The following is a 12,129-nucleotide window of genomic DNA, read 5'->3' as shown; positions in this document are numbered from 1 at the left end:
CGGGCTCTGGGGGAGCTGGCGGCGAGCACGCAAGTCTGCGGTCACGGGGCGCTTTATGGGGCCGCGGCTTCACTGAGGAAAGCGAAGAGCTTGTGCCAGGCGGGTTAAGAAAGTGAGCGAGACTACCCGGGGTGGAAGCACCATCGCTTGCTCTTTGCTGTGTCTTAACATACCACAGTATTCTTAATAAAACCCAGCTTTTTCAACCTTAAAATGCTTCCGTTCTCACTGAAGAGTCAGTCTTTTAGAAGTCAAAGCCGTGGAAAATCCACCTTTTTGGTGTTGTCGTTCTTTGGTTTAGACAAGCACAAGGAGCGCTTTGTCCTTAACGGTCCCTGAGGGACGAAGGAGCGATTGGCGGGGGGTGCGCTCAGAGAAGGCGATGCAGGGCCGGAGGGCACAGCGTTGTAGTTACAGCTGCGCGTCTGAGCAAAAAAGAAAGACCTGTATCCAGCAGGTTTTGCGTAGGCGGGTTGTTTGCGTACGGCCGTGCGAAGCTCACCGGTCCCATCCCTCTGAAGGAGAAGCTGCGATGACAGTAACTGAGGTTTGCGGAGATCCTGAAGTTACGCCATGAAAAAACGGTTCCTTTTGGTAGCAATGCGCGACCATTGCAGAATTTTATTCCTAAACACAGGCCTATTTCCAGTGCCAAACGCCAAACCGTTCTGTCTCCGTATACAAGGATACAAACTGTTCCTAAGAAACGCCATGTTTGATCCAAACATCAGGTTTGAAGCAAACAGGTTCAGAGGGTCTGCTTCCATCCTGGTGTAAATTTCTGGAAGACAAGAGCTCCTGGGCTGGTCAAAGGGAGCGAGTTGCCTAACCTGGTGTCTTGGCTCTGGGAGGAAAGGCATAAACATTTGCCGCTGATGCAGAATAATCTGTCTCGGGGAAAAAAAAAAATCCCAACTCATCAATATGGGGAGTTCTTCTCAAGTAAAAAACTGCTGTTTTAATTCTGCATGTTCTTACTATCCTTTAATGCATCTATAAAATGCTGCTGAGGTCTTTGCATTGTCATGGATGCGGCCACAATTTATACAAATGTTGTAGGTGCAAAGTACCTCTGGTGGTTGCTGCTCCATTTCACTGGCTGGCTTCTGACCACTGTAAAAACTCCTCCCGTACTCCAGTAAAAGTCTGAGTAGCGATGTTTTCTCCAAGCCATCCGTTCCTAACTTTCCATGTTTCTAACCCTTATTCCCATCCACTTTTCATGCTTGCTTCATGCATAAGCAGTCAGAATCTTTCACTTACATTTAATGGAAGAAGCCTTTAAAAGCTGGGAGGGGGTGGGGGGTGTCTTTTCCTTTTTTTTTCTTGAATTCTGCCCCTTCCAGGTGTATTCTTTAAGAGCCTGTGAAGTAACCAGCACCTCTGTGCTAGGTAAGAGCATGCAAACCATGCAAAACACCACAGCGTTTTGTGTTTTCCCCACATGATTTGTATGCATGATCATATGTGGTTTGTTTTCATTACCAGACCACTGCTACACAGTGGCAGCTCCGGGTTTGATGTTGACTTCTGGCTGAGATTTCGCTTGTCCTTTTCTCCCTGACCTGATGCCATTCATTTAGATCTCAGTGACATATAAAACTAGACCAAATTCTCTGTGCTTCAACGTTGCTACTTGTCATTTTATCAGTCTAAAGCGTAAGCTGTGCCTTACGCCTTCATCTTCTACAGCAAAGTATTCCTGGAAGCCCCGACTGTTCTGTCACTCCTTCATCTTCCTGAACTAGTGTCACCTTTACAACTCCCTCGCATCTCCTCATTAATATCTCTGAATATGAACAGCTGTCCCCATAAGAGGTGGTGCTAACCCACTTTTTACTGCTATGGGAAGTGAGTACAGTTCTTTTTAAAAGTCAAACTCTTATTTACCTAAGAGTAGATACTTGTCTAGGCAAAACTGCCCCTTTTGTACACATTTTTTTTTTCCCCACAAAATACAGGAGTTTGTGTGGTTGAATGATGCTCTGGCTATGTAATTCTCATAATAAACCACTTACAATTGTAAATAAGAAATACATGCCTAAAATAGTTCAAATATAAAGTATTTTTACTGTTTAAAAGAATAATCTTTTTAAAAAGCTCAGAATGCTGCAGGGGTGGAGGGCAGTTCCAGATTTTACCACACTTTACAGCTCTCGCATCTCCTAGCTGGTTTGTCCAGCTCCTTCTCAAGGCTCTGCTAGTTTTTATATACTTTCTTCTACCGCAGGCCTGATTTTCTGCGATACTGAACACAGCTTGCAATGACATACTCAGTACCTCTGAAACGCATCACGACTTTGACTCAAGAATGAAAGCAATAAAATGACTTTTTTTTTTTTTTAAAAAAAAAGGTTGTTCTTGCTAGTATTTGTGTTTTCCTTTTCTGCCAAATGTAACTTTAAGAAGTAAACTGAGGAAGTCCTTCAGAAAGAAGTTGCTCTAAATGTCAAATATTACTATTAGAAACTATCAGTCCTGTACAATGAGAAACTGATAGATTTCGCAACTCAATAAATACATAATGTCCACTGAATAATATTTAATAAAATGTTTACTTCAGCAATAACGAACTATGAGAAGTACAGTGTTTTACAGAACAGATACATTAGATAGCATTTGTGCCTTTCATTTCAGCTTTTCTTGCCTCAACGTAGAAGATGTTTAAGTGAAAAACGTGCTACGGACAAGCCGATGCTTAAGGCTCATTTGCTTAAATGCACGAACCTGCTAAAAGGCAAGGTAAATGAACCTTGGTACCTTGAGCAGACAAGCGGTTGTACTGGGGTAACACGTAAACACATTTTAAACCCTGTAACATGCAACACCATCGTACGGCTCAACACAAGCAATACTCAATGTACAGAGCGGTTTGTGTCTCTTGTACGTGGCGCCGCGTGTACGCGGGAGAGATGTCGGCACGTTTTTACTTGAGGTGAACATGCATCTGCGTTCTCCGGAATAACTACCTACATTTAAGATTAATATTACCCAAAGGATGAAGCCCTGACCCGACAACCGCAGCCAGGGGGGTTTCGGCCATTGCGTTCGCGCAGTGAAAAAAAGTGCACGCAGGATTTCCATTGCTATTTTTAGGCTTGCCCTTTGCTTCTCCCCCAGGCCGGTATTGCTCTGCGCTAAGCCCGTGCCGCATCGCTCCCCTTCTCCCCCTTTTCTGCAGGTTCCCCGTCCTGCCAGCAGCTCTACCTTGGCGGCTGCCTCTCCTGCTGGTGCCGACTGCCATCACCTTCATTTCCCCCAGTGCAGAGCCCAGCAACGTCCTCTATGACAGAAACCAATCATGCATCACATTAACTTAATGAGGTATTAATTACATTTAAGAATCAATTCCTTCTCCTCTACAAACAGTATTTCAGCAATTATAGTTTGTCTGTAGATATTATTTCTTAACTTAAATATATATAAGGTGTAATAAATAACTTTTTTTTTAGAAGCGAGAAGGGAGATTAGATTTGTGAAGTTGTCGATGTTTCTCCTTGGTTTGCGCCGTCTCCTTGTGCCGAGTGAGTCAGAAACTGTCCTGTAGCTCCGATGTATAACCTGGAACGCATTGGCCACTTCTGCAAGAGAGGAGACAGGCACAGCCCTGAGATACACGGGAACTGCGTGGGTAGGAGCAGTCTGAGTGTCGTTCTCAAAGCTTTAAATGTTGGTGGAATCACAATACGAGAAAATAGGAAACTGTTGCTATTGCCGGAAAGTTCCCATTTTGTCCTTTGTTGGAAAAATGTCGTTAGAAGCTGTTAAGGGAACCTCAGCCTGAGTATTCTCTTTGGTAATTAACGGCGAGGCACAGCTCCTAACCCCCCGGGACCCAGCGCACCGGAGTAAGTCACGCTGACCAGTCGTCGTGCCACAATTTGTATAGTGGGTGCTCTGTTGGTAGAATAAAACAGAGCGTCCTCTCTACAGTGCCAGGGATGCCGCGGGAATATACCGACGCCCGTGGAGATGGCAGCCCTGCGTGCCTACCCGTTCCTGCCAGCCCCCGCAACACCGACCGCAGCACAGGGGCTGCTGAAGACTCTGCTGGAGGGAATTTAATATAATTGCTCCTTGGTGGTCTTCAGCACTGACCGCTTCTTGTTCTTGGTCAGCTCCAATGATTTCAGAGGAGACAATTCATCTTTCCATTCATTGATTATTGGAATAATCAGTTAGACTGGCGTTAAACATCTATTCTTACAGCTCGAGTTTCTTAACGCGAGCGAGTTACTGCAAGTGGCCCTGCAGCTGTGCGCCCTTCTCCTGGGAGGAAGCACTCGGCTCCAGTTTGATGTGCTGAGTTCGTTATTAGAGAGCTGGATGTTTGAAAAGACAACTGGCCATACATACACAGCTGATGCAAGAATACCTGAAACACAGCCGGCATGTTGGTCCAAAAGAAGAAACATTTTTTTAAGATACTTTTGGGAACAGGCTGGCACCTTTCCTGTGGGTAATGAAAGAGAGCCCTAAAAACTAGAGGGGCTTAATACTGCAGTTAGATCTCAGCTCTTCTATTTAAAGACATAATGAAGCGGCATATTCCCACTTGGAAACACAGTACAATCTCATTCAGTATTTTTATTTCAAGAGTGATGTTATGAATGCGTTACCAATAAGACACCTCAGTTTAAAGTCATTAACCATATTTTTTTTTGGTGCACACACAACTGTACTTGATATTTTACTTTCCTCGCTATTTGGAGTTACTGTGCTTGATATATGAGCGTAGTTACAGCCCTTATCTGTACTGGCTGTCTCATATCCTGCACTTGGGGTTTTTTTTGACGCATGTGCTACAATTTACCCGTGACACTTTTGTGCTAGTGCCAACTAAAAAAACTAAATTACTACCAGGAATAATTTGAAAGATTGGTTAGACTCATAGAATCTTTACAAAACTACATACAGGTAAATGGCACATAAGTAAGATTATAAAAAATAATTGCTAGATGAATCCAGTATTGCCATATACCAGTAGCCCAGGAAATCTGCATCTGGATCATTTAACTGCTGTAATAACTATTTAAAAGTATTTTCTGCCACTAATAGTTGGCAGCTGATAAAAAGTACCCTAAGAGACCTGTGTCCCTTCACTCTGACCAAGGGAACCAACAGAAGCTACTTAAAACTTATTTTGAAATACATCACGATATTTTTTTTCCTTAAGTTATAGCCATCTTCTAATTGATGTAAAGGTTTTGCTTTCTTAATGAGCCTCCTAATCATTTAAATGGCCTCAGAAGCCTACGTTCACATCACGCTCTTTACAGCGACCCAACACTGCGAACAAGAAACTCTCTGTGAATTAGTCACTTTCTAGGAATTAGAGATTACTTCACAAATTAATCTTAATTAAATCATTCTGAATTCACCAGACTTTAAAAAAAAAGAAGAAAAAAAACCATGCCAGTGCTCTGACTCACTCCCTGAGACCAGAGCCAAAGAAAATACCCCGTGGTATTTAAGAGCCCCGTCAGTCACTAAGCAATGCATCTGAAACCAGTCTCCAGCCCCAGGCCCCCTCCAAGAGGGGCTCCCCTTTCTCATCCCCTCTGCATCGCCGTGAATTTTGACAAAGGGAAGAGCAACAGCAGCGTAAACCAAGTAGACGAAATAAATGCATCAGAAAAGCACTTTCATGGAAGGAATTAACATGTGGCCAGTAATTAACGCCACCTCCCACACCTTGGCTGCCTCAGGAGAGCCAGAGCAGGCCCAGCCATGGCTGGGGCGGCCGCCGTGGGACAGCACATCCCCGCAACCGCAGACATCCCCTGCGGTGGGTCCCGATGGGCTCGGTGGGGGATCCCCAAGGTTTCCACGGGCAGACCGAGGTGCTCGTGCTCCTCTGGCGCTGCCCTCTGCCTTCACTTCCAAGGGACCACGTCCCACTGGGTTTGGGCCTACACTGTATTTGATATTTTTGTGCAAAGTCCCTGAAGCTGGAGGGACAAAGCTCTGAGACGTTTCCATCAGGCCCCTAGCACCTCGATGCAACGGTTAATGCAGGCAGTCTTTTCGTGTATTAACTCTGGCAAGGTAAAGAAGCTTGAAATCTTTAACACCTATTTACTTCTTCACTGAGAGAAGATGGTAGCTGCTCCTCAGCTCTCCTACCTTGACAGGGTGGAGGTATCCATCCCCTCGGAGGGTACCCAAGCCCTCTCCCGGTGACTCTTCCTCATCCTGAAGGCTGCGCGTGAGGTGCGCGATATAGGTGGTGGCCAGGAGGAGCACATCCAGCTTGGAGAGCTTGGTGTCGGGCGGCACCGAGGGGAGAGTCTTCTGCAGCTCGAGGAAGGCATGGCGCAGGGTTTGAACCCGACTGCGCTCTCGAGCGGCGTTCGCAGCGGCAGGTCTGCCAGGAGGAGCCCCGGCCCGCTGCCCCGCCGCCGAGGGCGGGCAGGAACTGCTGCTGGCAGCAGAAGGCAGCAAGGAATCGGGCTCTGCACCCAGGCCAGAGATCTCCTCGCTGCTCTCCGCTAAGTGTCCACAGTCCATTGGTGACTTCCCCGGCAGGGAGGGTCCTGCAACCAACAAGAGCATCTCTAAAGCCAGCCGCCACGCTGCGCTGAAGCAAACGCTTCCTAAAACCAGAGATTATCAGAAATGTGAGGGCTGCCCGCGCCAGAAAAAGCCAGGATGCGGCTGTGCAGCTGTAAGCTGCTCCTCTGCTTGCTGCTTATAAACTTGATGTCACACACAGGTACAGAAACAGAAGTTAAACTCTTCACAAAGATTTAATTTTGGGGGGGACAGTATTACACAGAGCAATTTCTTTGAATCACTCCTAGCTCAAAGATCACCCGGCTTTTCTGAGAAAATCCACCAGGCAACACTGAGCAGCACTGCCCCGGTAGCTTCCAGTTACAATCAACTAAAAATTAGGCTAAATGCGATTTTTTTTTTTTTAAAACCACATTATTTGTATGATTTGGGATGTGGGACTATGTGTCTATTTTCTATTTACCTGCCACCATTTTATTGACAATCTTTTAAGTGATCAGTGCTCCATGGATTACAAAAAGAAAACCATTTTCAGACGCAGCGGTGAATGGCGCCACGGAGCATAGTACTGAATTTTTGAAGGTCAAAGCTTGGTCCACGATTTTAAAGGATCAGCCACCAACTTCTGTCCTCCCACCCCTAAGGCTACTCAAGAATTTCTGTGCTTATCCTGGAGCTTCTACATTTTCAAACATAAAAGCATCCTGTAAACTGGATTTTGGCCATTGGGGGGCAAAAGAACCCTTTGGAAACAACAGCAAAAAGCTCCTTTTGAGCAAAGCTGAAAACAATGACTGCAAGGTCTTTCCCCAACTTTCAGAAGAGACAGTCAGCTCTGCCTCTAATAAAACTCACCGTCGTTTCATTCATTCAGTTCCACAGCAAAATGCAATTCAACCAGTATTTCCCCAAACTTCTTAGCCAGAAGAATACCTGACCCTGTTGTCCTTAGTCAAGCAGCCCTTCGAGACGTCTCAGACAGATCCCGGCTTTCACGTGTTGGGAGCGGCTCTTTCTGGGATGGCCCAGCTAGACAGCAAGGGTAAGAACAAGCTATTAAAACTTTTAATTTCATTCAAATACTATGTAATTTTAAAAATTTAAGTAAAATCGATGCACGTAAATGACTGAAGATCTAAATTTCCAAAAATTAGCCCTTAATTTTACAAAGCCTTTCAACCACGTGCTGAAGTCCCACTGATGTCCCTGTCTAACTGTGGCTGATAAAGGCAAAAAACCCAAGACAATGAACCCAGCCAAAGATTTATAGCTGAGAAGAGGAAAGGTTTCTAAATAACCTTTTTTGCAATGCTCTAATTTGATGGTATTTAGAAGACATTATTATTTTTGGTGTTTTATTGTGATTCATTTGCTGTTAATCTGACTCAGAGTTTTATCAGGTAATGTTCTCTCAAATAGTAGTCAAATTTAGCCTGAAATTATTTGTGAAATACTCCGTGTGCGTTATAGCTGTAAACAAAAGGAAAAAAACTCATTATTCTTTTTTATAGTGATAATTACGACCTATATAAAATAAAACTCACATGAAGTCCACATGAGCTTGTCTTGAGTGAGGGCTGAAAAATGGTCCTTGAATTGGCCATTTCCTTTAACTTAATATAAAAAAGGTCCCCTGTGCTTTTTTTTTTTAATTTTCTCACCATGTTAACTGACAGTCAGATCTAGATGCACTTGAGTGGCAAAAAAAAAAAAAAAAAATCATCTCTGTTGCCACTGCAGAGTCAATACAATCACAAAATACAGCAAAGTCGTCTGTCATTTCAGGGTTATCAGCAGGATTTCTCATTTGCCATCCCATCGAAATCCCAGCGAAATGAAGAAGTCTTCCCTGATTACTGGAAAAGTCTGAATTATGCAAGGATACAGACAGACTGGGTCAGTACAAGTACCTGCTCGTCGACTGAAACACAGGACCGGGGCTGGTTTGCACGCAGTTTTGATTTTGCTGTGTTGCTGTGTCACCAAATTTAGCACTAGAATGACTTTACGTGACGTACAGCACACAGAAATGCACGTACCTAAAAACCACATTTCTTTGGGCGCCCCTTCAAGTAGAATTTTCTGGTTTAGAAGCTTCACGTCTACATCGGATGAAATCCTGCGCCTATGGGGAAAAAAAAGGCAAAAATCTCAGCTGTGGAAATGAGAGGTTTCCCTCTGAAATAAATTCTTCACTGTCAGATTTCCCATCAAATACGTACGGCAAATGGCCCGCGAAAATCTGCCACGCAGAAACACGGGCTCTACTGTAGGCACGGACACACGTGTAGCCGAAACACGGCGGTTCCTGAGCCAGGACCACGTTAGTTACGTGCCGGGGCCGGGCAGCGTCGCCCTCCGCACCGGTGCGATCAGTAAAGCCCAGCCATCACCCAAACCTCGTGGTCCAAAAAACCATTGCTGAAAACTAAAGAAAATAAAGTGCCTCTGGGCAACAGTCAGTTTCCATGTAATCCCCTTTAAAATTTTACAAGAAAGAGGTTTGCTTTTTTAAGATAATTGCAATCATTTTTGCGAACGCCCGCTTGCTGCCCGGCGTGCAGAGAGACCTGGAAATGGGGGTGCGGAAGTAAGTTAAAGTATTTATATTATTTCTAAAGCATTTCTATCGCAGTATTTCTAATGCCAGCTGAGGCGTTCGGGGTTTTACATGCCATTACAAAGACATAATCGGGTTTAAATGTAATATGTTTACCGAAGAAAACAGCACAACACGTATTTTAGTCCTATATTCCCTGTGAGTGGAGCAGCGATGGAGGCAACCTACCCACACGGACAAGGAAAAAGATCGAAAACGCCAGAGCAGAGCATGCAACCTGAAAAGAAATAAGTGGAAACCTGCGATAAACTTCCTCGCAGCCTCTTCAGCTGTTCCTTGGGGGGAAAAAATACAGTGAATCTGTATTATTTTGCATCGTTCGTTAAAAAGACCTTGCTCGGGTAACGGTTAGGGACGAGACCCGCTCTGGAGCAGCGAGACGGGAACGCGCTTTGCCAAGGGCGCAGAGGCGCTGACCGCCCCGCCGAGGCCGAGGCCCCCCCGCCGCCTCCCCGGCTGAGCCCGCGGTCCCCGGCCCGGGGATGAACTTACCGGTCCCGGTCACTGCCGGCCCGGCCCCGCGGCGCCGCTTATAAACCGTGGCGGCCGGTGGGTGCGGCGGGGCTGGGTCGCACCTGGGCGCCGGGCTCCCCCCGCCCGCCCGGGCGGCAGCGACCGCCCCTCGCCGGGCGGGCCATTAATCACGGAGCTGTCGGGGGGCGGCATCGCCTCCCGTCCCGTCCCGTCCCGTCCCGCTCCTCCGCCCGCGCCCCCCCCGGCCAGGCCCCGTCCCGCGGCCGCGGGGGTCGGGTGGCGGCTGCCGGGCGCCCCCCGCGGGACCGACCCACACGCGGGGCTGCAAACACGAAGGGGATGAGGCGCGACCGCGGCGGTTTGGAAGTGAAGGGGGAGCAATTAAAAATTAGCAACGTTAATGAGAAGGGACAGTCAAAGTAAATAGCGGGGGTAGGGAATTAGCCCAGAAAAACATGCTGAACGAAGCCCGATCGTGCGATAACGGAGACACAATAAATCAAGCCTCGGGAGCAGTAGAAAAACAAAGTCTGCGCGATTCGTTACCGCTTTTGCAGCCAAGAAAATTACGGGCTTCATCTTCAGCGATAATTGGAAGTCCCGGGAAGGGATGATTTAGGGGCGGGAGGGCCCGGCGGGGGCGGCCGCGGCCGCGCAGGGGGAGCCGGGCGCCCGCCTTCAGCCCCTCCGGCGGGGCTGCTGCACCTCCGCCGCGCCCCGGGCCCGGCCCGGTGAGCGGCCGCCGGCCCTCGGGGCGGCACGAAGCGGGCGAGCCCGCCCCAGCAAAAGGCTCCGGCCCGAGTGTTTCACAGCCCCGCTGAGGGGGGGCGAGCAAGAGCCGCGGCCCCGCCGAGGCCTTCCCGCCCGGGGGTGGTAGCCACAGCCCCGCCGAGGCGGAGAGGGCCGGTGGCGAGGGTGCCATCGGGCTGCTTCAAGGGAGGTGGACTGAACTACGAAAAGCGAAACTGTGCCTCGAGGTTTACCTTTGCCCGGCGCTGGCTGCCTCGGTAGGGGCTTCCCTTCTTCCCTCAGCAGTTACCCTGACAGAAGCTGCTCCGTCAGGATTTACGGGGCCGTGACCGCGGGCCTCACCTCCGCCGCGGGCTTCCCCTCCGCCGCGGGCCATCCTCCAGCTGCCCAGAAGGAGCTGCGGCTCCTGGGGGGCGGCGGAGGCCTCCAAGCCGCCGGCCCAGCCAGCCTCGCACCCCGGCCCGCCCTGCCGCCCCCGGGCTTCCAGGTCTGCCTCCAGCGCAAGCCGGCATCCCCGGCACCTGCCTGCGGCGAAAGCCGCTCAGAAGCTCCCTCAGCCAGCCGCCGGGGCTGGAGCAGGCGCTTCTGCAACCGAGCCCCCCTGGCTGACACGGCGCTGCGGTGCGGGAGAGCCGATGCCGGCCTCCCCGGGCGCAGGGAGACTTGCCTCCCAGCCCCGGTTCCCCAAACGCGCTGACTCGGTGCAGCACAGGAGCCCGGGCATCGGCTCTCCCGTGTCCCCAGGAGGAGCCCTAGGCCTGCCCGCCCGAGAAACGTCTGCCCCAAAAGGACTTTCAGCTGGACTGCGGGACCCTCGGCAACGTTAACTTGGGTCAGCGACAGACAGAGGCCTTGGAGGGAGGTGTCTTAACTGCCCGAGCCACCCTAAGTTAGCAGATCGTGAGCGCTGTGCTCTTTTTCTCTGCTCTAATGGAATCGGTGACGTAAAATGATGTATTTTTTTGACCTTCCCGTTGTACGCACGCCGAGTTCAGCCTCAGCGCAGGAAATCCAGCGGCAGGAGCTGGAAGGGACGTGGTGGAACCCCCGTTACCATCTTTTGGCAACTCCAAATCCAGCCGGCTGCGGAGCGCGGTTAGAGAGATTGCCTAGCGAGGTTTGCGAGCGGGGTTTGGAGAGGCCACCCTGGCTGCTAACACTGTTACCAAAGCAGAGGTCCTTCAGATACATTAAAAACCCCACCCAGTGGATGTAAGGGTAGAGAGAGTTGCTCTTTGCCCCATCAAGACTTTCTCCCACCAGAAGACTCCTCCTCCGTTGTAACCACCAAGAGATCCAGGGCTTATTTTCTTGTATCGACCCACTATTTAAGCCTGAAGCTGTAACAAGCTGCTGCAGCTGTTTCTCCTTCTCCTTTCCCAGCTAAATGTCTGAGAATGACTTTCCTGCCTTACCTTCCACAGTATATTTCAAATCTGAGAAACGCCAGGGCCACAGGGGGGGCCAGATTTCCCGTGTGATTTAGGTAAGACAAAGTTCTGCTAGAGACAGAGCGATGCTTATCCAGGTACACTTTGCTCCCTTCACGTCAAATTATTTTCTGGTGTTACAGCTACGGTTCAGCATGAACGTTCACGGTATTTCTTTCCAATTTGTTCATTCTCTCCCATTCCCATTTCTGTATAAGGACTTCACAAGCATGTTTGTCTGCTGGCAAGGGGAAGCGTGGCTATGGCTACTACTGACGGACCAGCAGAAATGTTGCTTGTCCGGGTGAAACAGTTTTGGCGCAGAGCCTGAGAAGGGCT

At 48.9% G+C, this 12,129-nt stretch overlaps 1 protein-coding gene across 9 annotated transcripts; it reads right to left on the bottom strand.

Annotated features, from left to right (window-relative positions):
- Nucleotides 1-2,792: 2,792 nt before the first annotated feature.
- On the bottom strand, nucleotides 2,793-10,944 carry TCF24 (transcription factor 24). Of its 9 annotated transcripts, none has more exons than XM_087735386.1 (5): nucleotides 10,594-10,944; nucleotides 8,556-8,641; nucleotides 7,450-7,545; nucleotides 6,127-6,536; nucleotides 2,793-3,581 (listed from the first exon to the last, which is right to left on the bottom strand). In XM_087735386.1, exons 4-5 carry the CDS (start codon nucleotides 6,508-6,510, stop codon nucleotides 3,468-3,470), a joined length of 498 nt encoding a protein of 165 aa, XP_087591512.1. In that variant the 5' UTR covers nucleotides 6,511-6,536; nucleotides 7,450-7,545; nucleotides 8,556-8,641; nucleotides 10,594-10,944; the 3' UTR covers nucleotides 2,793-3,467. The 9 variants fall into 9 exon arrangements, with proteins under 9 accessions (XP_087591512.1, XP_087591521.1, XP_087591493.1 ...); XM_087735395.1 differs by lacking the exon at nucleotides 10,594-10,944 and adding an exon at nucleotides 10,157-10,202; XM_087735367.1 differs by lacking the exon at nucleotides 10,594-10,944 and adding an exon at nucleotides 9,629-9,746.
- Nucleotides 10,945-12,129: the final 1,185 nt, after the last annotated feature.

This window comes from Nipponia nippon, unplaced genomic scaffold (assembly GCF_047370975.1).
Source record: "Nipponia nippon isolate SJK-2023a ecotype South Korea unplaced genomic scaffold, ASM4737097v1 scaffold_1, whole genome shotgun sequence".
Taxonomy (NCBI): Eukaryota; Metazoa; Chordata; class Aves; order Pelecaniformes; family Threskiornithidae; genus Nipponia; species Nipponia nippon.
This window is presented reverse-complemented; position numbering and strand designations above follow the sequence as displayed.

Coding starts and splice junctions, on each gene's coding strand:
- TCF24 (XM_087735386.1), bottom strand. CDS start 6,510: ATGGACTGTGGACACTTAGCGGAGAGCAGCGAGGAGATCTCTGGCCTG. Junction 3,582..6,126: donor GATACCTCCACCCTGTCAAG/GTAGGAGAGCTG, acceptor CCTCTCTTGCAG/AAGTGGCCAATGCGTTCCAG.